We start from the raw sequence: 27994 nt of genomic DNA, 5'->3' as shown, positions 1-27994 counted from the left end.
AAATTTCTCCAAAAGGTTGGACTTCCATCAGGCGGTCGTTGTCTATAAGAATGTTTTTTCTCATTAAAGTGAAATTATATAAATAAACTAAGTTGGAACATTTAACCTTAGATCGACTTTATTTGCGTGTTCGTGGGGAAGTTGTAATTTAACGTCGGTATTTCCCACAGCACCTGAAGGTGGCATGATTCGGTGGCTGCTGAGATGATCTTTGTGCGAACGAAGCAGCAAAGCGGTCGCAGTTAGCAAGACACAGCAAGCACACACAGAGACGCGAAAGACGGCGGGCGAGACCGATTTTTAGCCTGAAAATAATCCTTACGGCGACTTTACAGTCACAGCGACGGCCTTAAAATGGTAAGAAGACATTTAAGAGTTCTGGATGTGGGCCTGTGGCACTCATATTTAATGACAATCAATGTGGCTAAAAGCTAGCAGGCTAATACTGAACGGTTAGCCAACTGTTTTCCTGACTCATTATTGAACAGTCCCAGAAGCTAGGCTGCCATTTTACACCAGGCATTTAGTATGTCCTGACCACTGCTTTTCGTTCGATGAAGATTACCTTAGGCATTCAAATATTCCAAATACCTCATCTGCATCCAGGTGATTAATAAGTATGAACAAATACAGTAGTTTGATTACGCGCTAGTCCACCCAACGGCAAGGCAGCCAAGCTAACTGGCTAATCTAAAGAAGCTAATAAGACTTAGCAGTGTTGCGTAGTAGTGTCAGACTGATCGTAGCGTAGTTAAAGGTATTTGTAACAATAATTTCAGGAAGCCACCAACACACAGCTTGAGGGCGTATTTATGGGATCACAATGTCTTGAATAAAATTACTCAATAGCAGCACGTCCCTGAACAGAACCGATGGGCCCTCTGCCGCGTTGGTGTGCTGGATAGGGATTTGAACCCAACACTCCTGGAGAACCTGGAAAACGCCAGTGTTAAAACCACTCACTTCCTGGCCTAGAGACCTGTGAATAACTCTTTAAGCGGGGCAAGTTATTATTTCTGTTTCCCCTGACTCTATCACAGCTTGTGCTGCTTAAACAAAGTAATTGTTGTTTGCCCAACAGTTTGTTCTTCGTTTGAAACTGTTGCCAAACCTTAGCATCAACTACGTCGTTTATAGTTGTGGATGAGCAGAAATGAAGTATTTCAGTTGATTACCTGTAGAAGTCCTGCTCCAGTATCATATAAATGTTTCATATTCTGTTAGTTTTCAGCTCACTTATAAATATTGCATCATTATTTGCTCACACAGACAGAATACTGTATTTCTTATATCAAAAGTCAGTCAGTTGTTTTCTTTCTTTTTAAGGTTGTATCTGGTTTAAATAGCTTCATGACCATTTTATTAGCTGGAAATGTGGAAAAAATAGGATGAAAATCAGATATTTTAGTTTGATTTTGTTATTTTTTAAACACTTTACCACATAGTGACCATAAAAGGGTAAAATCAACACTACTGAAATCAAAATAAAAAGCACAACATTAATAATGTACTGAATGGTATTTTACTAACACATAGGTAGCCCTGTTTTCCTGACAACAGTCCAGACAATCTAGTCTGCCCCTTCCCATTTTTTTCTTCCTGGCAGCTGTGCCAAATCTGACACACATTCTGTGTTTTGAGTCCAGTTGATGTGGTAAATAATAATAATAATAATAAAGCCAGCTTTCTTAGCTTTCTTAGCTTAGAGTAACACCTCTCATGAGACTATAGAACAGGGGTGGCCAACGTTGGTCCTCGAGAGCCACAATCCTGCAGGTTTTCCAAATTTCCCTGCTCCAACACACCTGACTTAAATTAATGAGTCATTGTGCAGATCCTTATAGGCTGTTGGATCCATTTAATTTGAGTCAGGTGTGCTGGAGCAGGGAATTTTGGAAAACCTGCAGGATTGTGGCTCTCGAGGACCAACGTTGGCCACCCCTGCTATAGAAGCTATTTTGCAAATATTCACAGGCTACATACAACAACCAACTAAGAGCCCACTTAGTAAAAAAACTACATGTCCCTCCTCTGTGTGTATACCAAGCATCTGCTGATGAGCTCATAAGGACGAATGCATCAAACAGTGAAATTCAGAAAAGAGGATCTATTGTTTGCATGTATAACTTTACCTGTCCAACAAAGAAAGTCCTACTAAATGCAGCGTGCAAATTAAAGTCGTTGTGTGCTGATAGTTTACTAGAGTTTCGGTGGTCAAAATACGACCCATCAAGCAGCAAACTAAGGTCTATATTTAAAATGTAGTGCAGACCTGCAGCAGCCAGAGACTCCATGAGTCTATGGAGGAAATAGTTGACAAAGAAAGAAACATTTAGGAGGACTCTGAAGTCGTTTTGGTGAATGACTGAGCATACCTCTTTAACATGTGTAACTCAGTCCCAGTAACGCTAGAGTTTTTTTGTTTTGTTTTGTTTTGTTTTAAAATTGTTTTTGGGATATAAGTTTAAAAAGTTCCTTTTTGTTTTTTTAAGGACCAGTTAAGCATTTATTCTGCATATTTCAAAATCAGCTTTCTGTGTACTTTGGGTAGAGCTTTAATAGGCCTTTTACAACATTTTCACTGGAATGGAAAGAAGATAAGGAAATACATATTTAGTATTGCTGAGCCAGCCATGTAAAAATGGTAAACTTTTTAATTTGACAAGGTATTATTGCTCTAACGTGGCATCTACAGTTTTGTCCTGTATTATTTAATACAGTTGCAAAATGTTTTGTGTTAAGAATCAAACTATTGAAACGTGGAGTTGTGTTCCTATTCATTAATGAGATTTTTTGAAAAGCAGAGTGAATCAGAAATATTTCTATCGACTTGTGTGAAGAGACTAAGGCACGCTGTTATAATGCTGGAGGACGGCAGCATAGATTACGCTGCTGGTTTAAGTCAGTAGAGGTAGCGGTCCTAAAGCAGCTGTGGTTGACATCCATGACAGAAAAATGGGGAGAGTTTGTCATTAGGACTAATTTTGATGTGAAATCTGGGAAGATTGTGGTCAGTCATGTGAGTAGGTTTCCAGCTTGGAGCAGAAACAGCTGGTGGGAAAAATTTTAATAGTGAAGAGTCAGACACGAAACACAACGTTGTTACCATTCACCCAAATGTGCATCAGGCCTCCAAAATATATATAATAAATACATCAAATGAATGTGTAAACTGGATTTTCCTTTTCAGATCTTAGAAATACAGATAAAAAATGACAATAGGAACGTGGCTGAATTTTTTGTATGAAAGTTTTCTGTTCACTAATAAAAAGCTGGAAAGAAAAGGCTCATTTTCTCCTGCTACATCTGATCTGTCATGTTTTGTGGGACCTGTTGGTTTGAGAGGAGTTTTATTTCCCCTCAGCAGCAGCTTGTACATTACATATTTTTTGTGGCTAAAAGTGGTGTTGTTTTTCTTTATCTAATGTGAATGGAAATATTAAAGGTTATTACTCTAAAGGTTACTGTTAGCGAGTGTAGCTGACTGATCATTTCTGTGCTCACCATCATGTCGGTCCGCACAACTGAAGTTGGTTTTATTTGTGTGTAGCGGCGTAAAAATGACTAATGCCCCTTCTAGGACAGCATAATTACAAACCAGCTGTATTATACATGTTGCTTTCAGTAGAAAATGTTTGCTTTCAGGTGATAGGTACAAAATATGCTTTATGATTTTTTCCTCTTAGAGGACTTCAAACATGTCGCATTGTCATGCTGTACAACGTTTTCTGTTACGCTTCCAGAGCTTTCCGAAGTGATTTTAAAGTGAGTCGTGAGTCTGCTTTTCTAAATTCTGACCAGAGCAGCAGATATCAGCAGCTGCTTACGCTGATTAAATGTCCATCTTTGCGACTAAAGCGAGCACATGATGGTTTCTGGACCCTAATGTGTGCTGCAAACATGTCTAAGAGGCTGGTGACCGACCCGCAGTGCTCATCTGAAGTTCTGTTACACCTGAGTCGCCTCTGGAGTTTCATGCGTTTGTTTTAGCTACTAAAACAATTCTTTTAAGGAAGGAGATCCAGTCAGCATCAAGTTTAGATGTTCTGACTCTACTCTGAGGTGACAGGTGCTTTGTTTTTATTGTTTTGTTTTGTTTTTTTCAGCTAAGTTTGCATTGTTTGTGTTTTCAAAAGTAGGGTATTAGGCTTTTGAGTCTGGCCAGGACACACGGTGACCAGGGTAATCTGATTTACTGAGCTGAGCCTTATTTTTCTTCCCCACGAGCACTGCTCTCCCTCCCTTTCTTCCTCGTTTCTCCACCACTTCCTGAATCTCTCTAGTTCAGCAAATGTTTCAGCTGCATTACAGGTTCTGTAAGGACTTAGTTAAGGGTGGAGAACAGAAATGGAACTAAATGCAGGTGGGGTTTGTCAGTTTGTCTGCCAGGTCTCCAGCAGACCTTTGCCATCTAGAACCACTAATATCAAGGTTTGATTGGACTTTGGAGACAATATATTGCTGCTGACAGCAGGGTAAGCGCTTGTTTTTGTTGGCAGTTATATTTAAATGTAAAGAAAATGATTAGTTCTGGAAACTTGTGAAGTGTTTTGATTTTTCTCGTGCTGGCGGCTGATGACAGGCTTACTTGTTTACCTTCTTAGTCTTTTCCGCCCTTCTTTGGAGAGGTCCTGGATTTACTTATAGTGTACTGTAAAAAGTCATCGTCATGTTTACTGTGATGAATCTCAGAAGATATTTTTTTATTAGGTTGTTGTTGCTCTCTTAATAGTTGCAGCACTATAGATCCAAGTGTTGATCTGTTAGTTTTTCATTAAAATGTGAGAAAATAGTGTCCAGTTGTGGTTTCTCAGGTAATAATTCTAAAGTAATACATCAGCACTGCTTGTACAATCAGATCAACAGCAAAACTAAAAGAAAGCCATTGTATGAAAGGTGAACTCTAAAAAGCAGAAAGGTGCGCTCCAAGTTTATCCTAAGCACAAGTAGCCTCACGGCAGTGCGTCTTTTCCGTTTAATAGTGTGGATTAGACGCATATAGTTTAGTTGTTTTCTGTAACTAGGTCTGACCTCTGAACTTGACTACCTTCCTGGTGTCTGAAGGAAGAATGCACCAAACATGGAGCTGGTGCCGATGAACAGGGATGAGATTCCTGTTTCACAAGAAGCTTTCTAGAAACACTTCCTGCTCAACAAACTGTCCACATCGCGTTACCCCAGGCACATAGCCGTGGAGCTGATTGTAGGTCAGATATTGTGGCGACACACATCTGATACCTTCTGGTGTGGGAATCTGAAATCTGATCCCAGTGCTGCTATGAAGGGCACTTTTCTTACCACCAGTGAATAGAAGCCCAAGAGACAGACCTCAACACTTTGCCGTTTGTAGTCCAATGGCTACTCTGAGGCATTGTCTGCTCCAGTTGCCATGGCAACTAGTGGAGCACTTCAGGTAGAGGTGCTGCCTTCCAGACTTCAGCAAGGAATGGAGGCCGAAACGGGTCTAGATGGGCCGAGCTGCGTGAGCTCGCTGCCGACAGGTCAAGCTCAGTTTCCATCACTTAACATACCAACAACATGTTGATCCTATTCAGCTCCGGGTGAGAAGTAAAAGGATTATCTTGGTGCTCGTAAAAGTTTTTGTACTCAGAGTCTCAGAAGTATTGTAAAGGTTTATTGAGCTAACGTGGCGTGCCGACATGTCAGTTGGTTGTGCATACATTGCATGACGCTGAAGTTCTTGGTGCAGCAACCCCTCCATGTCCAACATGCAAGAATTTCGTTCCTGCACCTTTTCTGTCTAATTCAACTGTAAAAAGTCAGGGAATAACTTTTAAAGAATAGACAAGTTTTTGTTTGAAGTCATTTTATTTAAATTCTTGGTCTTCTTTCATTTCTTCATTTTTAATCCATATTCAATTTCTAAGTATGACCAAGACCTTCCCACAGACCTACTCGTTAAAAAAAAACAAGTATATCCAGGTTCTGACTTCAACTTATGATTAATCTGCCTCAAGCAGGTAGATGGAGACAATTAATTAACCATGAATGTGTCATAATCTTTCATAGATCAATAGCTAAGTAGAAATAATTACCTCGACTTTATGATATCAAAATACTGTTTTAAACCCCTGAGGGGGATTAAAATGTGATCTACCAATAGATTATAATTATTATAGAGAAACTTGTCTGAGCATCACTCCGAAGAATTCAAAGAATTCAAAGCTCTATTAATAAAAAAAAAAAACAACCTCATTTTCCTTCTGTTTTAAATAACTGACAGGTGGAAAGTAAAAGGTTTTGACACCTACTTTCCATTAAGCATATAGGGATCATTTAATTGTAGACATCAGTTGGTCTGGTCTGCTCCTTTCTTGGTACATCAGTTAGGATTAGATGCCCTCAAATGCTTTCAGGTCATTTTAATTGTATAAATTTATTTTATTAGATTTATTTTGTGTGTTTAGTGTGTTGGAGACCATCTTTACCAGCAGGTAGGCATGGTTTCTCAGTATGTTGTAATGGTCGATCTTTTGGAAAAGAAAATCATGAGGTTGTCGACATCGAGGAGGAACTGTAAGCAGGTCTGTCCACAAACCTGGAGGGAAAGAAGAAAAACCAGACCAGCGACTCCACTGGGGAAATAGTCTAACACTGTCAAACTGTAATTGAAATAAACTTATTTCTCTTCTAGAAAGATGTCGGCATAAATTAGAAGTCAGACAGCTGTAGTCACAGCAGTGTTGCTAAAGTCTTACTAGATTTAGAAATGAACTGTTCAGAAAGTCAGACTCGGTTCCTGTGCTCATGTTGACATTGAGTCATCGACAGCAGGACAAAATGTTCTCATGCTAATTTAAAGAGATGTCATGTTGCTCAGGCCCTGCTTTTCCTATTGAACTAAAGTGTAGATATGGTTCAGAGTAATTACTTTGGTTATTGATGAATATGTTGGCAGTTTGTTCTGTTTAGTTGATAAACAGCTGACTCATCATTTCATGACATATATTTTGTTTAATTCCCAGCACAAAGATCCACTGGTTTTAATCATGTTGGTGAATCAAACTCTGCTCCAGTAGCAGCAGAAAAATGTTTGCAGAGTTGTCTGTAGTCTGCAGGTGAGGTTTCGTGCCTGTGCAAGACGTTGGTAGCTGTTTGAGGAGGACAGTGGCAGCACCTTGCAGCTGCAGTCCTGTGGACAGTCTGATGGTGGGAAGATGGAGACGGAGGTGGGGCGTGGTGCGATCAACAGATTTTACTGGTTGAAGATATAATCCCAGTCTTGATGCGCCTGCAGCTTTTTGCTGTGGTGTCTCTTTTCATCTGCCTCAGTGGCCTAAGTGCTTCTGTTTGTCATCTTTGCCCTTACTGGTTCTAAAGAGCCACTAGTAGAAAACACACTGCGGTACCTGAACTGGAAGCTTGTAGTCGTGAGGGTTATTCCTTCATTGTTTATTCGTGCTTTGCCTTGTGAGTAAATAAACAACCATATTCTCATAGTTATAGTAGAAAACCATTCGTTTGGGGGGCTGTTATGAAAACAATATATTGAGGTGGTGTAGAAATTATGAAGGTAATTCTTCACTTTGTTCAACTCACGCAGTCAACAGAATGAATGCATGTGCATTTTTTCCACCTACTTAAATGTTACGATGTTAGTGTCATTTTTATGGCAAATAACATCAATGATTTAATTCAACCATTAGATAAGTAGGAATAGACCTTAATAAATAACTTGTTTGGTAGATAGTTCAAGGATGTTTTTAAAAGAGTGGAAAATAACAATTTGATGTTGAAAAAATTTATTTTTTACAATTTATGCTTTAACGTTATGACCAACAGTCTGAAGGCATCATACTATCATATTGGAGCATTTTAGCATTTAAGAATTCTTTAATTTTCCCTGTTCTGTTAATATAAATATATAATATATATATATATATATATATATATATATATATATATATATATATATATATATATATATATAATATAAATATATATATATATATATAATATATTTATATATATAATATAAATATATATTTATATATATAATATAAATATATATTTATATATAATATATATTTATATATAAATATATATATTTAATAAATATATATATAAATAAGTTGCAGTCCGATTGTAATAGTACTTTACAGCAAGTCCTGCTGTAAAAGAAAATGGCTTCATTTTCAGTTTTTATCTGAACATGAATGTTTAATGTTAACTGCATAAAAATGTCCTGAGCAACCGACGACGAAAACTACTGTTTTTCTGGTTTAAAAACCAAAATGTTAGAATAGTTTCCTGCTCACATCTTTACAGTCACCGGCGGATTTGTAGCAGCCAGGTTGTTCAGACGTCACATGTTTATTGTCAGCAGCCCAACAGGAAGTACACCGAACTGGCCGCTCAGCTTCCTCCCCTCTTCCACTAACAGGCTCCTGCTCTTGTGTCACGTCCTGCCTCTGTGGCTCTAAAAGCTGGGAATGGCCAGAGACTGGCATCGCTGCCTGGTGCTTCTAAATATAGCCGTACTGCTGCCTACATGTACACGGCAGATTCTACTTATCTACCCTCATTCTCCAGACTCCTTGGCTACGTTCACACACTGCTCTGGGGGTATTTTTGAATATGCAGTGGTATTTTTGTAATAGTACTTTCTCACAAATACTATTTATACAATAATGTCTCACACAGTCTTTCTTTAGCTTTTGCATTCATGTTAAGTTGCAAAAATGACTGAAAACTACTGAAATTTGGGGATTCAACTAATAGTTTATCCTCTAATCATGTTGGAGCATACAACTCATTGACTGCTTTCTAAAATGTTTAAACACCCGATGACAGCCTTGCAGAGCTCGTCTTACTTAACCAGGAAAAATGTACCTATATAACCCATTCTGACTGACTAGCTGAGTTGTTGAAAGGTTTCAGTCTGGTTTTGTTGCCTTGTATATCATCAGGAAAAGAATCTGTGAACGGTGGAGCTTTTTACACGTGAGTCAATCTAAACATCTGAACACGAGCTACCGCGGTGATCAAGGCTGAGAACCAACACTGAGCCACACTGACTGGGTCTACGAACTTGCTAAGCCATTAATCTCACTTTTTTTAAGTGATCAGAACAAAATCTTGAACCAAAACGAATGGCTTTTACATTTAAGGTGACTAAAGCTTTTTTATTTATTTATTTGAATTTTTAAGACAAATACCTTTTTCCTGAAACTGAAGTGCAATGTATCCCACGTTACCTGAAATGAAAGGAAGCAGAGGCTGATGCTCCTCTTGGCATTGCATCTTGTAGACTGTTCATGGATGTCACAGCTGTGAGCAAAGCCTTGATGCTGCTGTTTGTTACCGAGGAAATAATGTGAACTCTTGTGAATTTCAGCTTAGAGAGAGAGAGAGAGACCTATGTTTTACTGATCAAGATGAAAACCATCCAGTTCCTGCCACCAACTGATATGTCTCCCTACATGGTTTGGCCTGTATGACAGTTTTGGTTGTATATTTTAGTAGGTTTGTTATCTAACAACGTAAACAGCAACTATGATGTGTTGGTCTGGAAGAGCTTTTCTCTACATGAAGTTCATGCAGTTCTTGCATTTCTTCCGTCACGGTCTTGCATGTCTCCTTTTCCCTCCTCCTCTGTGGCTTCAGAGATGTCGATGCTGCAAACTCTGGCATTCATTTACCTTCTCCTTGTGTCCCATCAGCAGGGATGAAATTACAGCTTTAGGTCTCTGTTATCCTTAATGATCTGGCTTCATGGACTGTTGTCACTGCTGCTGTTCACCTCTGATTTTACCCGTACGATAGTCATGACCTGACCTTGTATTATTTGAGCAGTGTTTAGATTGTTCTGAAATGTAAAGCAGTTTCAGATGCAGGCAAGTTGCCACTTTCTTGTACAAGTTGCTCAGATGTAAATAATGGGTTGGTTTGGTTAGATGTAGGCAGGGGACCTGTGTGTTGTCTTAACTGTGCTAGAAGAGAAATCAGGGAGGCATAGAAGTGGACTAATCTGTCTTTAGCTTAGTGACGTCAGGATCAGGTCAGCTTTGGGCTTCTAGGACTCAGAGCCAGGTGTCGGTAGATAAATCCTTGTAACCTGCCTGGCTAATGACTGACACAGTACTATGACAATAAAAACTTTCAGTGTTGATTTTTGATCCTGATGGTTAAAATAAATTCTGAAAAGCACAACTTTTGATGCACCTTGTTGTCAAAAGTCACTAATGAGAATTTTCCCCTCTTAGGTCATCTGGTGAAGCGTGTGCTTAGGCCGAGGAGTGGCAGACAGCGCCATCCAGGCGTGCAGAATAGGACTGCATCCTGTCTCACATCCGACATCCAGCTTCCTGAAGCTCCATCGCGGCTGCCAGATGGACTACAAGCTCTGAAAGTACAGCGAGACAGGACTGAAATCATCTGAGGAGAGGAGCCGGGGGGGGGGAGAACGCTCACAGGAGGAGGAAAGCTTGGGAGAGTAGAAGAAAGGACAAGGGGCTCTACGATGTCGTCAAACAGAACCCAGAACCCCCACGGACTGAAACAGATAGGTCTGGACCAGATATGGGACGACCTGCGGGCAGGCATCCAGCAGGTGTACACGCGGCAAAGCATGGCCAAGTCACGGTACATGGAACTCTACACGTATCCTGGAAAGGTCGACGCTGCATGGCTGTGGCTAATGTTTGAATGTTGTGTGGATTTTTAAATGCATGTAATGAGCTGACTTGATTAGTGACTCTTGAGCAATTGGCAACTGTTTTCAGGAAACTGGTTAAACATTTTCAAGCAAGGGCTGGGGTTGGTCATTGCCTCTAACTGTGCATATGTCTAAATCAGGGGTGGCCAACGTCAGTCCTCGAGAGCCACAATCCTGCAGGTTTTTCAAATTTCCCTGCTCCAACACACCTGACTTAAACTAATGAGTCATTGTGCAGATCCTTATAGGCTGTTGGATCCATTTAATTTGAGCCAGGTGTGCTGGAGCCTGCAGGATTGTGGCTCTCGAGGACCGACGTTGGCCACCCCTGGTCTAAATAGTTAAATTACGATGCAACATCTGACTGCCAGGCATGACACCGGTGCTGTAGTTTAGTCTTAAACTAAATAAAACTAAACAAAGGGTTTCTTCCTTCATCAGGACAAATTACACTCAATGTTTTCACTGAGGCAGTTTATGACCAGGTAGGCGTTGCAGTACCACGCCCTCTCTGTATTTACCTCCACACAGTTTTCTTTAGCAATGGTGTGCAAAGTCGGTCTTCAAGGGCTGCTGTCCTGAAACTTTTGGATGTTTCCTGCTGCAGCATACCTGAACCAGATTAATGGGTACAACATGTTGGGACAGTACTTGTTAAGGTAAAGGAATTTAATTTGAATCCGGTGTGTTGGATCAGGGAGACGTCTATAACCTGCAGGAATGTGGCCCTCGAGGACCGGAGCTGGACATCCCTGTACTTGGCATTTAAATAAAGACAGTAAATTAGAGAACTCAGAAACATGAAGAGGAAAATAACTGAGACCTTAGAAGGGTAGAGGTGTGTGTTTGGGAAGGAGGATTTTGTTTAAGGGGTACGTTTTCCTCCCAAAGTAATTTACACCAGTTCAATTATCACAAAATTCTGATATCTGCAAGATATTTCTGTATATTCTTTTTTACTTAACAACCACTCTTCGGTCCTAGTTTAGTGATGGATTAGAGCATCAGTGGAAAAGAAATGCTGTTAAGACTGTCAACTGGCTGTTGCATGAACCATGTTTAGACTTTCACTCTTAATGAAATGCAGATTTATTTTTTTTTATTTTATAGATTTATTGTCATCTGATGAAATCACTGTTCCACTAATTTAAAGACTATTAACCAGCACATTAATGTTGCTGACCCACTCTGACGTGGCCGCTTTTATTGAATAAGAAGGTGTTACACTTCAGTATTTTAATCAGACTGTTAACTGGTTTATAACATAGTTTACTCGCTCCAGGGATCTCTGTGCTGCTTTAATGTTGAAATTGAGCCAGCGACCCTAACACTAGTGTAGAAAACTGGCCAAGAAATCTTTAAAGATGCACTACAAAACTTTGGCAGACTTTTTTCCAGTGATGCGCCCCCATCTTATATCCTACCTGTACCAGACCAGTCTGATGTGGACTGTTGTCTTTTCCCTTATTCTGTCTGTCTCCTCCTACTCTTGCTTTTTTTTTTTTAGGGCTGACTCAGCTACAGTTTGTGTTTAAAATGGTTGGTGTGTTTACATCCGCTTTCTGTCGTGTGACGTGGTGTGTAACGTGAAACTCAGTTGAAACATCACGCAGTGTCCTGGAAGCAAAAGTTGCAAAGTATATTTTCTCCGCTTCAGGATGCTGAAAATGTGCATAATAGATGTCAAAGTGCCATCAAACAGTATGTTAAACTTAAACTAAAACTTAAAAAATACAGCAGTGGTTTTTTTAAAATAAGTATTTAGTTACATTTTACCCACGTTTCCCGGGTCTGGTGTGTGTGATATGTGTTATTGGATGGCTGATTGTCCTTAGAGTCCTGAAAGCAGGAAACATTGTTCTGTTTCAGACGGGACTGTTTTAATTTTATCTGGTGTCCAGCTCAAGTCCTTTTTATTAGGTTTTATTAGATTATTGACAGCTTATAAATTCGCCATGTTTAATTATCATTCGCTTCTATGCCTGAAATAAACCCATTTTTAGTTTATTGTGTAAACAGCCAGTTCTTACAAATATTTAGTTTTAGCTGACCGTCCCCCAGGTAAACATCAGATGCCCAAAGGTCAGTAAATGCAGCATGTAATGTTGCTCTGCATCATCTCGACCATGTTCTGGGTCATAATGCAGAATTCAAACAACATCATCTCACCAACCAACTCCATGGTGATAATATCTGTCATAAAACCACCAGATTAAAGTGGAACAATATTGATGTGGAAACTGACGGTCTGTCTTTGTGCAGCCGTGATAAAAGTCCTACAAGGCAGCATCACCCAGAAACTACTGTTGATTAAAAATAACAGCCAATGAGATATTCTTAAGAGGCTTGTCTTCACTTCTTTTCTTTTTTTTACATTAGATGATCACTTAGTTATAATGATCAGTTTGCTGTTTTAAAAAATCTAGACCTTAAAAAGGCCTCATTTGTGCCATTTTCCTGGCCTGCCTGGCCCCCATTAAAACTTTTCTAGACTCACTGCATACATGAAGTATTAAGGAGTCTGTCAACTGCTGTGTTAGAGAAGGTCCTGACCAAAACAACATTTCGAGGTAAATATGTGATGGTGTGAACCATGAACCGCTAGTTTCCTCCTTATCAGCTGAACAATAAACGAAAGAAGAGAGACGGCACTGAGCGCCTAGAAGAACCTCCATGTGATAACCGAGAACTGCTTGACGTTTGGGACTGGTCATGCGTTAAAAATCTTAATTACTTGTAGTTTCTGCTTTTAACGTGTTGTGTTTGACAGACTTAATATTTTTATTGTAAATCGTGTTGGGGAGGGGAAGTCGAGGCGGTTAGGGTTCATTCTGTGGCGTGTGTGTGTGGCCACCTGTTGGTTTGGCCACACGTCTGTCTGACAGCAAGTTTAGTTTGTTAGCACATATTTCCTGTCCTGCACCAAAGGTTGCCATCGTTTCCCCGAAGTAGGAAGTGGAGCTCATATGAGCTCAATGCTGTAACATCAGTACTCATTTAGATGATAAAATCCATGATGGTAATTTTTATTTTTATTTATTTTTTTGTTTTTGTTGTTGTTATGGTTGGTGTGCTTGCCCAGTGATTTTCTACATAAAGGAATTTTGGGGGGAAAGTAGATTTCTGAAATTCTTAAACTAGAACAACCAGATGTGAGAAATTTAATTTGGTTAGAAAGGTGTGAAGATGCAAATCTCCAGAAACGAATTGTGGTCTTACTGTTAGTCTGTGAGCATCTTTGTGTTTATTCCTTAACCCTTCCCTCAGACATGTATATAACTATTGTACCAGTGTCCACCAGTCCAGCCAGGGCAGGGGCTCTGTGCCTCCAGCAAAGCCCTCCAAAAAGTCCACCACTCCGGGCGGGGCTCAGTTTGTGGGCCTGGAGCTCTACAAGCGACTCAAGGAGTTCCTAAAGAACTATCTGACCAGCCTGCTCAAGGTCGGCAGACACACACATACACACCGAGGTTCAGGTGAGTTGTTTTACAGATCCTCACTTTTCTCTTTCCTGTTTTCCCCTTCAGGACGGCGAGGATCTGATGGATGAGTGTGTGTTGAAGTTTTACACCCAGCAGTGGGAGGACTATCGTTTCTCAAGTAAAGTCCTCAACGGGATCTGTGCCTACCTCAATCGGCACTGGGTCAGACGGGAGTGTGATGAGGGACGCAAGGGTATCTACGAAATATACTCTGTAAGTCAGATCGGTGTTAAGGCTTTTAGAAGTTAGCAGTTTATTACTGGTACCGGTTTGGTGCTGATGGGGATGATATGATTGGATTAAGTGATTAGGAGTCCCATATGTCTGTAAGCTGATGGGTTCTCCCTGCAGTCTTTCTCCAAACACACACAGCAGAAAATGTGCACAGTGATCACCTTTCAGTTTAAGTACAACCTTCTCATGTCTTTGTCAACATCGATTAATAAAAGAATTTAGAATTAAAAATATCCCAAACTTGTTTTCTCAGAAACACCAGACGAAGGGTGCGTTCACTCCAGCCTGTTTAATTCGAATCCTAGTCAGTTTGCTCGGAAAGTCCACCTCGCTTTCAGAAAAAGCTCGCAGTCAGACCTGGAAGAATTCGGGAAAACCAAGACCACCAGGATCTGATGCAGCTCCATGTTTTACTGTTATGTGGAAAAACAGAAGTTGTTCGGGTGTTCGGATGTGATGGAGTTTTCTTCTTCGTTATGTCTCGGCTTCTGCTTCCGTTATTTCTTGTGCAGTTCCACCTCTGGCAGAGAGCGGAACACATTATTTAAAAGGTCGATTCGTTTGAGGAGTGCAGCGTGAATGCAGTCCGGACCCCAACTGAGTCCCTAATCGGACCGAGTCTAGCAGACTATCCCGGGGTGAATGCGCCCTAAGCACTGACCTCTTTCTGACGGTTCATTCCTCTCATTTCCACCCTCCCCTCTGTTTCCTCCCAGCTGGCTCTCGTGACCTGGAGGGAATGTTTATTCCGACCCCTCAACAAACAGGTGTGTGTGACTCTTATGTTAAGTGAGAAATAACACAACAGTTTACTCCTGCTCCCTGGTGATTTTCACCAAACCGACTTCTGTCTCCTTTAGGTAACAAATGCAGTTCTGAAGCTGATAGAGAGGGAGAGGAACGGTGAGACCATAAACACCAGGCTGATCAGTGGTGTCGTCCAGTCTTATGGTAGGTCCTCCAGTACAGCCAGGAAGTGAAGAGAAACAACTTCCTGTTGTCACCAGACATGAGAATGTAAAAAAATAGTGATGTTGGAGTTTAGATCAAGAACAGCACTCACATGTCCAAGCAAAAGGTTTATTTAAATTTTGAGCATTTTATTTAAGTTTTTATTTTATACAATAAAAGAAAACCCTAAAAACAAAAGAAAAGAGGTAAAAATAAAAAAGTGACAGAAACTGAACTGTGAGTCAGCAAATATAGTATTTGTTGGAAACAGTAATTTTGTGAAGTTGGATCTTAAATGTTCATGTGTAATCCAAGATTCCCAGTAATTAGCACCTTGTCCACATCCTACCTTAAGGTCATTTTTCATCTTTTCATCACATAAATATCGTGAGCAACGTTAATCCAGCCTTGATTTCTAGGAGTCTGACATGCATTTCCTTCTTAGTGCTTTCTTAGTAGCTATCAGTATAAGATTGAACAAATATCTATTGGCCATCCTTTCACTGTCTGTGGCCTCAGGTCCAAATATGAAGTGTAAAAGCAATTAGGAAGAATTAGAATTACCTCCAGTACATTTCCCATTACTGTCCATCCACTGTCCATCCAATACAGCTGATTAACCGGCAAAATACATGGAAATGATTTTCAATCTGTCACCACAGGATCTCCAGCACATGAACTTTTTCTGTGGAAATTTGTTTAATCAGATGTTGTGAAAAACCGTCACCAAACTCTTCCATCCAAACTACCTCCATGACGGAGAGGAAGTGCTTTCCCACGGTTTTATTTTCCCCTGCTACCAACTGCATTAAAAATGGTCCCTCCTCTTCCTGTTTTTCCTTTTTATATGAGGCATTTTTTCTCTTCAAATCATGTAGCAAAATCTAATTTAAAGCAACCCACTGCATTAATCAATATCCATGTATTAGCATCCTTCAGTTGTTTATCCAGGGAATTACGTCCTGTAGAAGCCTGTAGGAGAATATCACCACATGTCTGGTGTTTCATCTTCTTCCAGTGTGTAGGATGGATGGCAAATATCTTTACTGAGCATTTTATTGGGTGAAGAGTAAATTCTTATTTTAGTTTTAACTGGGTCACAGTTTAACAAATACTCATATTTCCCACTCAACCATATTATTTTTAAACTTTAAACCGCATACACCTGCCAAAGGTCAAATTTCAAATTCATACTTAAGATTAGGGATAGGATTAAATTTTTGACTACCAATGACAAGCTGATCAGCTCATTGGAGTTCCTTATTGATTTCCTTATCAATAAGATGTTCAAAAAGAACAAAAGTTACACAAGTTTTCAAGAAGGACACAGAACCCACAGATTTAAAATAAACTGTTTTTATAACTTAACAAAATACTGAAAATGACCTGAGAATTGTGGGTCTTCTGCTTTAGAGAAACACTTTCAGCTTTTAGCCGCAGCATGCTGTGACAGCGTTGGGCCACTTTCACCCTTTTTCTCACTCATCACCTTCCCTGTACGAGCAGCAGGCGTGAAGCCGTTAATCTGAGCTGTCAGAGAGCTAATGTTAGCTTAGCCTGTTCTGAAGGATAAAGACCAGCGGTGACAGAGGATCCGCTCTGTTGGTAAACACATGTTGTGTAAAGACGTGTTTCAGCATGTTTTCACGTGATCATTTCAGTGGCTCTGTTAGACTGTTTAGACAGAACTCCTCTCATGAAGACTCGCATATCTTTTTGTGTTGCATGTTAGATTTAATTCAAACGCTTGCAGCTAATAAATATGCAGCAAAAATGAAATCCTTCAAACTTGAAGATTAACAGGACTTTCTGTGTTGCAGCATTTTAATTCAATGTTAAACGGCTTTTATTAGTAGCTGCTCTTTCTTGTGTCCTCCAGTTGAGCTGGGTCTGAACGAAGAGGACGCCTTTGCTAAAGGTCCCACGCTGTCCGTGTACAAAGAGTACTTTGAGTGTCAGTTCCTCACTGACACAGAACGTTTCTACACGCGTGAGAGCACCGAGTTCCTGCAGCAGAACCCGGTCACAGAGTACATGAAGAAGGTGAGGATGCAGCTGAGCATGGATGAAAGGATTCTGCAGCATCAGGATTTCCTGCTGCTTTCTAAACCAAACCCTCAGAGAGGAGTTGAAACTTGTAGGTTTGTTTATTTCTGTTAATGTTCTGTTCCTCAGGCGGAGGCCCGTCTCCTGGAGGAGCAGCGGCGTGTGCAGGTTTACCTCCACGAATCCACCCAGGATGAACTTGCCAGGAAATGCGAGCAAGTCCTGATTGAGAAACACCTGGAGATCTTCCACACAGAGTTTCAGAACCTGCTGGATGCAGACAAGAATGAAGGTGAACCTGAGATTTATTTTTCTGTGTGCTTGAACAACCGCAGGCTGATGTTACACAAACCTAGGACTTAGTGTTTTAAAACTAAAACTCTTCAGAAAACAAATGATTCTGTTTGTGGTTTTAAAAGATTTTATGGGTTTTTTTGCAACCAGAATCACAAATATACATTAAAGACGTTTAGTTTTTCAGAGCCTTGGTTTTATTGAATCTCAGCAAGTTTATTTTTTTCATCTGAAAGTCAAGTAAGCCACAAAATTCTGAGATTAAGTAAATAAAAGATAATAAAACAAGATGAGATGTGAGATAAATAAGATTAACAGAGTATGTGATGGATTAGATGTGTGTGAATTTACAGGCAAGTTGCAAAAAGTTAAAACTCAAAGAAAACCCAAGAAAATAGATTGATGCTTGAATGAAGTGTTGAATTTGAGACATTTCTGAGGTAGAGACGGTTGCCTGGAGTTTCTTATTCCCTCACAAACTATTCTTTGATGCACAAACTGACATTTAAAAGATGGTTGTGTTTGGCATCATGTCTCATTATCACCTCGAGTGTAAAGCTGCTGTCTCTGTTCTTAGATCTGGGTCGGATGTACAACCTGGTGTCGCGGATCACAGACGGGCTGGGCGAACTGAAGAAACTTTTAGAGACTCACATCCACAACCAGGGCCTGGCAGCCATCGAGAAGTGTGGAGAGGCTGCACTCAATGTACGGACACCTTTCCTTTCCTTTCCCTTCCTTTCCTTTCCTTTCCTTTCCCTTCCTTTCCTTTCCTTTCCTTTCCCTTCCTTTCCTTTCCTTTCCTCCCCGTGGTGCATGGTGTATGGATATATGGATAGATGATGTGCAACAGCAGCTGAAGTTAAGAATTAGCTTCATGTCACTGTTTACTCGGCTAAAAGCACCACTTGCTCACTATTATACTTTGTACAGTTCAGACGGTTTCTCATTAAATTGATGGGTGAAAACAGACAACTTGTACTTGTTTCCACAGGACCCCAAAGTTTACGTTCAGACCACCTTGGATGTCCATAAGAAGTACAACGCCTTGGTCATGTCTGCCTTCAACAACGACGCCGGTTTTGTGGCAGCTCTCGATAAGGTCAGTGATCCTTTGTGAGGTGAGTTAAAGGTGATATTTCTGTCCATTAAACCTTGTGAGGACCTGTGTCTCTGCAGGCGTGTGGTCGCTTCATCAACAACAACGCTGTCACCAGGATGGCTCAGTCATCTAGCAAGTCTCCCGAGCTGCTGGCCAGATACTGCGACTCTTTACTGAAGAAGAGGTGGGTTGTTAAATGTGACTGTAGCTGCTGAGCTGCCACACACACACACTCACACACACACACACACACACACAGTATTTTTGTCCAATTAACTATGAGCTGAGGTTGAACGTTAAAGACGAGGTTGTGAAAGTTTTGAACAAACCACAAACGACTGGGGGACTAAAAGCTCTCAGACAAACTAGAAAATGGACCCGAGTGGAGCCTGTTTGGTCAGCTGTTTTCCCAGAGCGGTGATGCTTTCACAGGTGTTTTTTTTAACTTGAAGGGACTCTGATCAGCAACTCAAACAGTTTGACGATGTTCTCAGTCACTTCAGACAAATGAGTTTTCACCATCTGTGAAGAACAAAAGAAGAAAAACTTGTTTTCTGTTTATGTTTCTTCTCAGTTCCAAAAACCCAGAGGAGGCCGAACTGGAGGACACACTCAACCAAGTGGTACGACACTTATCTGTCTGCTGCCTGAGCGTCACCGTGCTGTTCACGGCAGAGTTGATGGATCTGTAAACACAGCCACCAGATTGTTCTACAAACCTTTTTAAGCTGCATTTCCCTTTGTTTACACGTTTCAGCTGCACTTGTTTCATTTATCCTTCCAGAATAAAGAAAAGAAAGTGGGGGTGGCCTAAGATTGTTACACTGTGCTGTAGATTAGTGTAGATGCTGCTGATCCACTTAAATAACTAAATAACTTTTATTAGTGTGTTAATCCAGGGTTTGATTGAGCTTCATTTACATATGAATGTAACAGAGGGTTTTTAAACCTCAGTAACAGATTAATGGCTAAATCAAGTATATGTGAATAAATGAATTAACGTGTTTTCTCCTGTTGTGTAGATGGTGGTTTTTAAGTACATAGAGGACAAGGATGTTTTCCAGAAGTTTTATGCCAAGATGCTAGCCAAACGTCTGGTCCACCAGAACAGCGCCAGCGACGACGCAGAGGCCAGCATGATCTCCAAACTCAAGGTGGGCTTAACAGCCGGGTGTGGCGTGTAAACACGGCCGCCTGCTCGCAGCAAACCGCCACCGAAGCCGCTCAGAGTCCCGCTGACTTTTGTTTTCTTCTGCTGCAGCAAGCGTGTGGCTTCGAGTACACGTCCAAACTGCAGCGGATGTTCCAGGACATCGGAGTCAGTAAAGACCTGAACGAGCAGTTCAAGAAACACCTGACCAACTCAGAACCTCTGGACTGTAAGAAAACACACACACACACACACACGTTAGATTTAGATTTATTTTTAATAAACGTGTGTACTCCATAAGCAGCTTTAAAAAACTAGCAGGGCTACCGTTGCTGCATATTGTGTGAAAAAACGACTTGTTTTATGCAGCTGCTGAAGCAGCTCAGCTGAAACTTTAATGGAATTTAAAGCTGTGTCAAAGTCAGAAAACCATCACAAGCTAAGACCTGGTCAGTCCTTCAGCTACTGACGGCACATCAAAACAGACAAGACACAGCTCTTATTGCTGCCATGACCTCACACCAGTGGCAGCTGGGAGTCGGCCCTCTGACCTGCATCGATATATCCACTCCATACAAGCACATCCTCACTCCTGAGCTGTTTCCCCTGCTTTTATAGCCTGGTGTGACATATGTGACGTGTTAAATTAATGAGGAGAGTTTAATTCCTGGCAGTTGTACAAGACCAACCCTATCATTAAATCCCACCGAAGTTTAAACTAATTCTTCCATGTGGCTAAAAAATGTATATATAAATAAATAAATCTATTCTATAATACAAATAATGATAAATGATAAATCTAATTTTATGTTTATGTAAATGTTAAAACTTCACCACCTGCCCTTGTTTCTGCATCGCCCATTTAAACTGAAATACAGGAATTTTTACGTCTGTGGTCAGAAAAGCTGTGATTGGTTGTTCTGCTGCTTTCAAGACACTAATTTACTGATAAAACCAAAACCTTCTGTGTGGAACTTCATCACAGCTTCATCGTGATGCCTCGTGTGTCTGCTAGAGGCGGCAAGTCACATGACGCGAGTCACATGACGCGGGTCACATGACGTTTGTCACATGACGTTTGTCACATGACGCGGGTCACATGATCCCGCGCAGCAGGATGTTGTTGGTGTTTTTGAAGGTGATCCTGCATCCTTGCTGAGGATCTCTCGCTGTTGATTGGCTGAGCATCTGTGATTAGTATGTTTGTTTAGTATGAACGAGAAGCGATGCAGAGGCATCGTAAGCCAAGACGTGTTTTACACACACCGCATGTGTTAATTCACATGGATCAGATTAAATCAGAGGAAAAACTCGGGTTCACACATCCACCGGATACCCGCCAGCCACGTTTACTGAACCACTTCAACAAACGACTTCCTTGTACATGATTGTGTTTTCATAACTAATGTGGCCAATGAATTTATAACGTGTGTATTTATATCTGTTTGCATGATGATTAAATGAGTATACGTGTGTGTGTGTGTGTGAGGGCTCATAAACTAAAAAGGATGTTTTGTGGTGTGTTTCAGTGGACTTCAGTATCCAGGTTCTGAGCTCCGGGTCTTGGCCTTTCCAGCAGTCCTGCACCTTTGCTCTGCCGTCTGAGGTAATCCAACATACACACACTTACCTGTAAACCTGCAGCGTCTCAGCTCATAATGAACATATTTAATTATGGAAAGGTCCAAAAAGATCAAATAAGTCTTTTTATTTTTTAATTTTTAAGGTCAATCAAAACGAGAACAAATAGGTTCAGAAACGACTTCGACCAACAGCCACAACTACACTAAAATACAACGTAGTGGTGTGAAAGTGGTTGCTCCTCCATTTCATTTCTTTTTTTTCAGGCTTAAATGTTTCAGATCAAATTTAAATATCAGTTAAACACAAAATGCAGGTTTTAAGTGAAGTTTTATTGTTAAAGGAGGAAAGGAGATCCAAGCCTACATGGCCCTGTGGAACAGTGAACCTCATACCTGGCTGGGCCACCCTCCGCAGCAGTAGCGTTTGGATAACTTACAATAAGTCGTTTACAGCGCTGTGGAGACATTTTGGCCAACTCATCTTTGCAGAGTTGTAATTCAGCCACATTGGAGGGTTTTTAAGCACAAACTGCATTTTAAAAGTCATGTCACAGCATCTCAGTAGGATTCAGGTCAGGACTTTGACCAGGTGGACCTGCTTTGATGCAGGTTTGTTTTAGCTTGAGGTCATAGACCGATGGCTGGACCTTCTCCTTCAGGATTGTTTGGTAGAAGCAGAACTCATGGTTCCATTTATCACAGCAAGTCCTCCAGGTCCCCAGACCATCACACTACCACCACCATATTTTACTGTTGGGATGATGTAACACACCTTCCAAAAACTTCAGCTTCTGTCTCGTCAGTCCGGAGTTTTCCCAGCAGTCTTTGTGATCATCAAGATGTTTTCTGGCTAAGTTGAGACGAGCCTTCATTTTGGCCCAGTCTTAGTCTTACGGTGGAGTCATGAACACTGACCTTAACTGAGGCAGTGAGGCCTGCAGGATGAGTCGTCTCGGATGAGTCGTCGCTACACTCTTGGGGTAATTTTGTTCGCTCCATGTTTTGGCTGTTTGTGGATGACGCTCTCCCTGTGGTTCGCTGGCTGGAGTCCTGGAGCTTTAGAAATGGCTTCATACCCTTTACAGACAGATGGATCTCAATTACTTTCTTTCTCATTTGCTCCTGAATTTCTTTGGATCTCTGCATGATGTCTAGGTTTTAAGGTTCTTTTGGTCTACTTCACTTTGTCAGGCAGGTCCTGTTTAAGTGGTTTCTTGACTGGGAACAGGTGTGGCAGTAATCAGGTGAGAGAAACTGAACTCAGGTGTGATAAAACACAGGCATGTTTTCCACACAGGGCCGTGTGGGGTTGGATTTTCCCCCCTTAATAATAAAAACCTTCAATTTAAAACTGCATTTTCTGTGTACTCGTGATGTCTTTGACTAATATTTAAATTTGTTTGATCTAAAACATTTAGGATGTGACAAAAAAAAAAAAATTGGGATGAGGGCAAACACTTTTCCACACCGCTGGAGCCAGAAATGATATGATCCATAAATCGGTTTTCTTCCTCCTGTAATGGCTTAACTTAAAGTTATCGGGTTGGAAATAAGAATCTGGACCCAGTCTGCCATGTCTGTAGGGATGATGGTGCCGGGGTCCAGATGTTCATACGACTGGGTTTAGCTACCTGCCTGCAGACCTGTCACTGTGTGACGTTCAGTCCCAGCTTTGTTTCCAGACCAGTTTGAGGTTTAGCTCTGAACTTTCTCTCCGTGTGCAGCTGGAGCGAAGCTACCAGCGCTTCACAGCGTTTTACGCCAGCAGACACAGCGGCAGGAAGCTGACTTGGCTCTATCACCTGTCCAAAGGCGAGCTGGTCACCAACTGCTTCAAGAACAGGTACGCACCCTGAAAATGCAGAATTTTCTCCTTAAAACGGACACATAACTGTCTCTTATCATAAAGTTGTCTTCTTTATGGGCCTCTTTAAGTTAAATGTAGGATTTCTATGCAGATAATTTACACCATTTTTCTGGAAGTCAGACCTTTTTCATCTCTCTGCATTTAAAAACTACCACATTTATTTTTCCATGTAGTACATTTTACTTGTATAGATGTACACCGATACTTTATGCTTCATTAGACTTAAATAACTTTTTATTTTTCTCTTTTATAAAATCATGACAAATCATACTGATATATTTATTAAAATGTAGCTGTACCCTCTACTCCTGTTTATCGATGAGGCAAACTAGAAAACATTTTTAATCTGGTCTCTACTGTAGTGTCCACTATGCATGAAAGGGTTAAAGATTTCACACCTGCCCGCTGTCGTTGGCTGGCGTCGGTTCAGGTCTGAGAATCCGAGCTTTGGTGGAAGCAGGTTGTTGATGCAGGACGTCGGCAGCCTCAGAGACGGCGTCTCGGTGCCGTCTTTTAATCATCTTTAAAGAACGATGTGCAGGAGGAGACATTCGTCTCAAGTCTGAAGTCAGGAGGAGACATTCGTCTCATGTCTGATGAAGCTGAGTCCTTGTTGTTGTGAACAGGTACACGCTGCAGGCCTCCACCTTCCAGATGGCCATCCTGCTGCAGTACAACACAGAGGACAGTTACACCGTGCAGCAGCTCACCGACAGCACGCAGATTAAGACGGTAAGCAGCAGTATTCACGTCCAACGAGCGTTTCTAAACCCTGAAACATCCAGTAAAAATTTAACTGGTGGATTTTCTTTCGTTCGGCTACATTTCTTAACACCAGGTTTCTCTTTTTTTCTTTCAGGACATTCTGGTTCAAGTTCTGCAAATCTTGTTAAAGTCGAAGCTGCTGGTGCGTAAAATCTGAACTGTGTGTTTGTTGGTGTCGGCTGTCACGAGCTGCGAGTCACGATCTCACACCAGTAAAGTCCGAGAAGTTTGTTCTTGTTCTCGAGGCAAGAAAAAAAAGTTTGCATTGGTCCGGTAATTTCATTCTCCACGAGAAGCTTCGTCCATGACGGGGCGGGGCCTGCAGCGGCCTCCGTGTGGTTATTTACTGCATGTTGTGTTCATGTACTCATGCTGCACGCTGCAAGATGTCTCCACACACATCTACGAGAACAAAATGGCGTCATTTTCTTCTCGTGGCCTCAAACAAGAAAAAAGTTGTTGCATCGTGTAGAGTATGTGTCAGCCTTTCTGCTTCACCAGAGGACGACGTTTAAACGTTAAATCAGATCTTTTTCTGATATTAATGAAACTTTTAAATCAAAGAAGTTTTCTTGACAGAGTGAAACCTTTCAAACGCTGGTGCAGATTAAGGTCTTCTGGTTTTCTAGTGAGAGTTGAGGTCTGAACTTAAATGCAAACTTTCTGACCTTCAGGTTTTGGAAGACGAGAACGCCAACGTGGACGAGGTGGAGTTCAAACCCGACACAGTTATAAAGCTTTTCCTCGGATACAAGAAGTGAGAAACGGATTTCCTCCACCTTAACACACTCGGACATAAAGAACGACGCTCAGCTGTTCACACATCTTGTTTTTCTCTGCAGCAAGAAGCTGAGGGTGAACATTAACGTCCCCATGAAGACGGAGCAGAAACAGGAGCAGGAAACAACCCACAAGAACATCGAGGAGGACAGAAAGCTCCTCATCCAGGTGAGGAGGTCCCTGTGTTCTCAGACATCAGCCAGATCATTTCAGTGTAAAATGCAGCCCAGATTTTTATTTTCCACTTTAAAATCATACGAGTTGAGCTGATTTTGCCAAACTAACAAACTAAAAGGTGAATAACTGTTTGGGTTCTGATGTGAATTGAAGCGAAGAAACTTTTTGTTTTTGTTTAGTTTCTTTTTCAGAAAATCACGTTTACAGTAAACTTGCTGTCAAAAACATTTAAATGCTGCAGGTCATGTGGAATAAAGATGTGTTTCTGCAGGCGGCCATAGTGAGGATCATGAAGATGAGGAAGGTCCTGAAGCATCAGCAGCTCCTGGCTGAGGTCCTGAACCAGCTGTCGTCCCGGTTCAAGCCCAGAGTCCCCGTCATCAAGGTAACCAAACACAGCTTTCATTCCCCTCATCGTCTCAGGCTAACGTCAGACGTCACAGTACTGCACGTACGCCCGAGCATCATAGACACGCTGATCTCTCTCACACACACACACACACACACACACAGCAAAAATCTCATTTCTGGGTTATCAGATTATTCAAGTCATCGTGTAGACACTATAATCCAGTCTGCTTTATTTGAGGATGGCAGTTATCTGATTACAACACAAATCAGACGAAAACATCGAGGTTTCTCCCTGATCGTCGCCCCGTACTCCTGATTCAGTTTTTTCCATCAGCATGTGTGTAAAATAAAACAGCAAATCTTCCTTCTTGCTGTCACACCGGAACAGAGAAGAACGTGTGTGTGTGTAGCAGCAGCTACAACGTTCATGTGGAGACCATTTTGCAGCTTATTTAGCTCCCACATTAGCAGCTAACGCTAAGCAAAGACCAGGAAGCTAGCAAAGACCAGGAAGCTAGCAAAGACCAGGAAGCTAGCAAAGACCAGGAAGCTAGCAAAGACCAGGAAGCTAGCAAAGACCAGGAAGCTAGCAAAGACCAGGAAGCTACATGGCTGCGTGTGCACCCTGAACTACAAAAGAAATGAAATGATGGACTCAAAGGTAGACCAGTTTTAAAGTTTTTTTAACAGCTTTCCAAATAAAAAGCGAGCAAATGGACTTCATTTCCAGATTTTTGTAATAAAAATTCAAAGTTTTGCCAAATAAAATAATCCAACACCTGCCTTGTAAAATAATTTAGTTTTAGCCTGATCTGCACAACGAAGACCAATCAGCTGCTTTAAAATGCAGTTCAGGCCCAATTTTTATTCAAGGTTTTCATTAAATAAACTTTATAAACACGTCTGTATGAAAGCTTATTAATCAGGATCATTTAACCGTCCAGACTTATTTACATCCAGGTTCCGCACATGGAGCCGAGATGCATGTAAACCTGATTCCTAGATAGGTCCTCAGTTCACCGAGAGTCCCTTCAAGACCAAGCGTTTCATCCTCGTGTTCTCATTCAGGGTCATTTTCACCCCAAAAGAAATATTTTACCATCAAAATTCTTTTTATCCATCAGGGAAAATGAACTACGGCCTCCATCAAAGGGAAAGAACTTCCAGCATTTAAACCAGTTAAACCTGGTGGGATCGCTTTTGTAAAAGTAGAATAATCCCATCCACCCATCATTCTGTCCATCCATCCATCCGTCCATCCATCCATCTGTTCATCCATCCATCCTTCTGTCCATCTTTCCATCCATAAAGCCATTTATTTATAACAAGCTGTTTTTGTTTTAAAGACATGGGGACATTAAGTCAGCCGAAGAGTAAAATTTAAAGTCTTTTCTCATGTTTTGTTAGGTTTTGATTCTTTATTTCGGTAGTTGGTTATTTGAGTGTTTTAAAACTTTTTAAGAGGTTTTAAGATCTTGATGGTTAAAGTTTGGTTTTGTCTCCCTCTTGTGGACAGAAATGCATCGACATCCTGATAGAGAAGGAATACCTGGAGCGAGTGGACGGCGAGAAGGACACGTACAGCTACCTGGCCTGAATGCCGCCGCCCCTACACACCTGCCCGCTCACCGGCTCTCCTCAGTTTTATTTTTATTTGTAATCTTCTTCTTTTTAATTTTATGTCTGAGTAATAAAGTGTGGATCCCTCTGAGCGGCAGACTCGAGATGACGACAAACCTCCACCCGGAGGAGGGTGAGGACTTTGTGCTCCCCCTGCAGCGATGAAGGAACAAACGCCCCTCCTGCTGAGGCGGGGAAACCCCGGCTACATGCTCGCTCGTCCCGTCCCTTCTGAAGCGCTCACTTCCTTGTCATATTGTAAATAACAACAGACTCTAAGAGGAATAAACAAACCCTTCTCTGCATAGTGCAAACATAATGAATTAGTCTACAGCCAATCAGAGGAGAGCCGCATCCAAAGGTTTCTGCATGCTACTGCCTACCTGCGCAACAGTGACCACGAAAAAGATTACAAAGTAAAAATAAGAGTCGAGTCACTGGGCCGCTGACGCAGTCCACCGAACGAGGATCAAACCGTGACCGAACCAGAGGCGGTGAGTTTAGAGCCGGCATGAGGCGTCTGGATCTGCTGACGTCGTCAGGTTTGGTTGGAGGTGGGGTTCATGCAGGAGGCCTGTTTCATCACTGAACGGTGGACATTTGTATAGTGTGGTTCATTTTCTAAATGTGTGATAAATAAAAACAAGGAAAGATTTCTCTAACACCTGCCTCTGAGAGTCTGTTCCTTTAAAGTCGTCTCTGGTCAGAGGATTCGATCACACACTTCGTTTCAGTTTCCAGCAAATAACACGTTTAAAGATCGGTCAGTCGAAACGCTTTAAGCTACATAAGTTCATATAAATATTAAGATTCAGGATGAAAAGCTCTTTACCTCTTTAGTCAAAGTCGTGTACCTTACCAGCCTGAACTGTCCCGCTCTGTGGAAACTGAACCAGGCCGTCAGTTGAGATGAT

At 41.3% G+C, this 27994-nt stretch overlaps 1 protein-coding gene across 1 annotated transcript; it reads left to right on the top strand.

Moving 5' to 3' along the window:
- Positions 1-193: 193 nt before the first annotated feature.
- Positions 194-27742, top strand: LOC121628671 (cullin-1). Its single transcript, XM_041967845.1, has 22 exons — positions 194-357; positions 10227-10623; positions 13946-14120; positions 14206-14373; positions 15111-15161; positions 15255-15345; positions 17225-17388; positions 17521-17683; positions 18263-18393; positions 18680-18787; positions 18865-18971; positions 19362-19410; positions 19810-19941; positions 20049-20166; positions 21467-21543; positions 23245-23363; positions 24014-24119; positions 24247-24294; positions 24827-24909; positions 24995-25100; positions 25381-25494; positions 26977-27742. Exons 2-22 carry the CDS (start codon positions 10484-10486, stop codon positions 27055-27057), a joined length of 2331 nt encoding a protein of 776 aa, XP_041823779.1. The 5' UTR covers positions 194-357; positions 10227-10483; the 3' UTR covers positions 27058-27742.
- Positions 27743-27994: the final 252 nt, after the last annotated feature.

The sequence above is a fragment of the Melanotaenia boesemani genome, chromosome 18, assembly GCF_017639745.1.
Source record: "Melanotaenia boesemani isolate fMelBoe1 chromosome 18, fMelBoe1.pri, whole genome shotgun sequence".
Lineage (NCBI taxonomy): Eukaryota > Metazoa > Chordata > Actinopteri > Atheriniformes > Melanotaeniidae > Melanotaenia > Melanotaenia boesemani.
This window is presented reverse-complemented; position numbering and strand designations above follow the sequence as displayed.

Bases quoted from the DNA above. Each gene is read 5' to 3' on its own strand.
- LOC121628671 (XM_041967845.1), top strand. From the start codon at position 10,484: ATGTCGTCAAACAGAACCCAGAACCCCCACGGACTGAAACAGATAGGT. The intron at 18,972-19,361 runs GTGGGTTGTTAA...GTTTCTTCTCAG, and splicing joins GACTCTTTACTGAAGAAGAG to TTCCAAAAACCCAGAGGAGG. The intron at 19,411-19,809 runs GTACGACACTTA...CCTGTTGTGTAG, and splicing joins AGGACACACTCAACCAAGTG to ATGGTGGTTTTTAAGTACAT.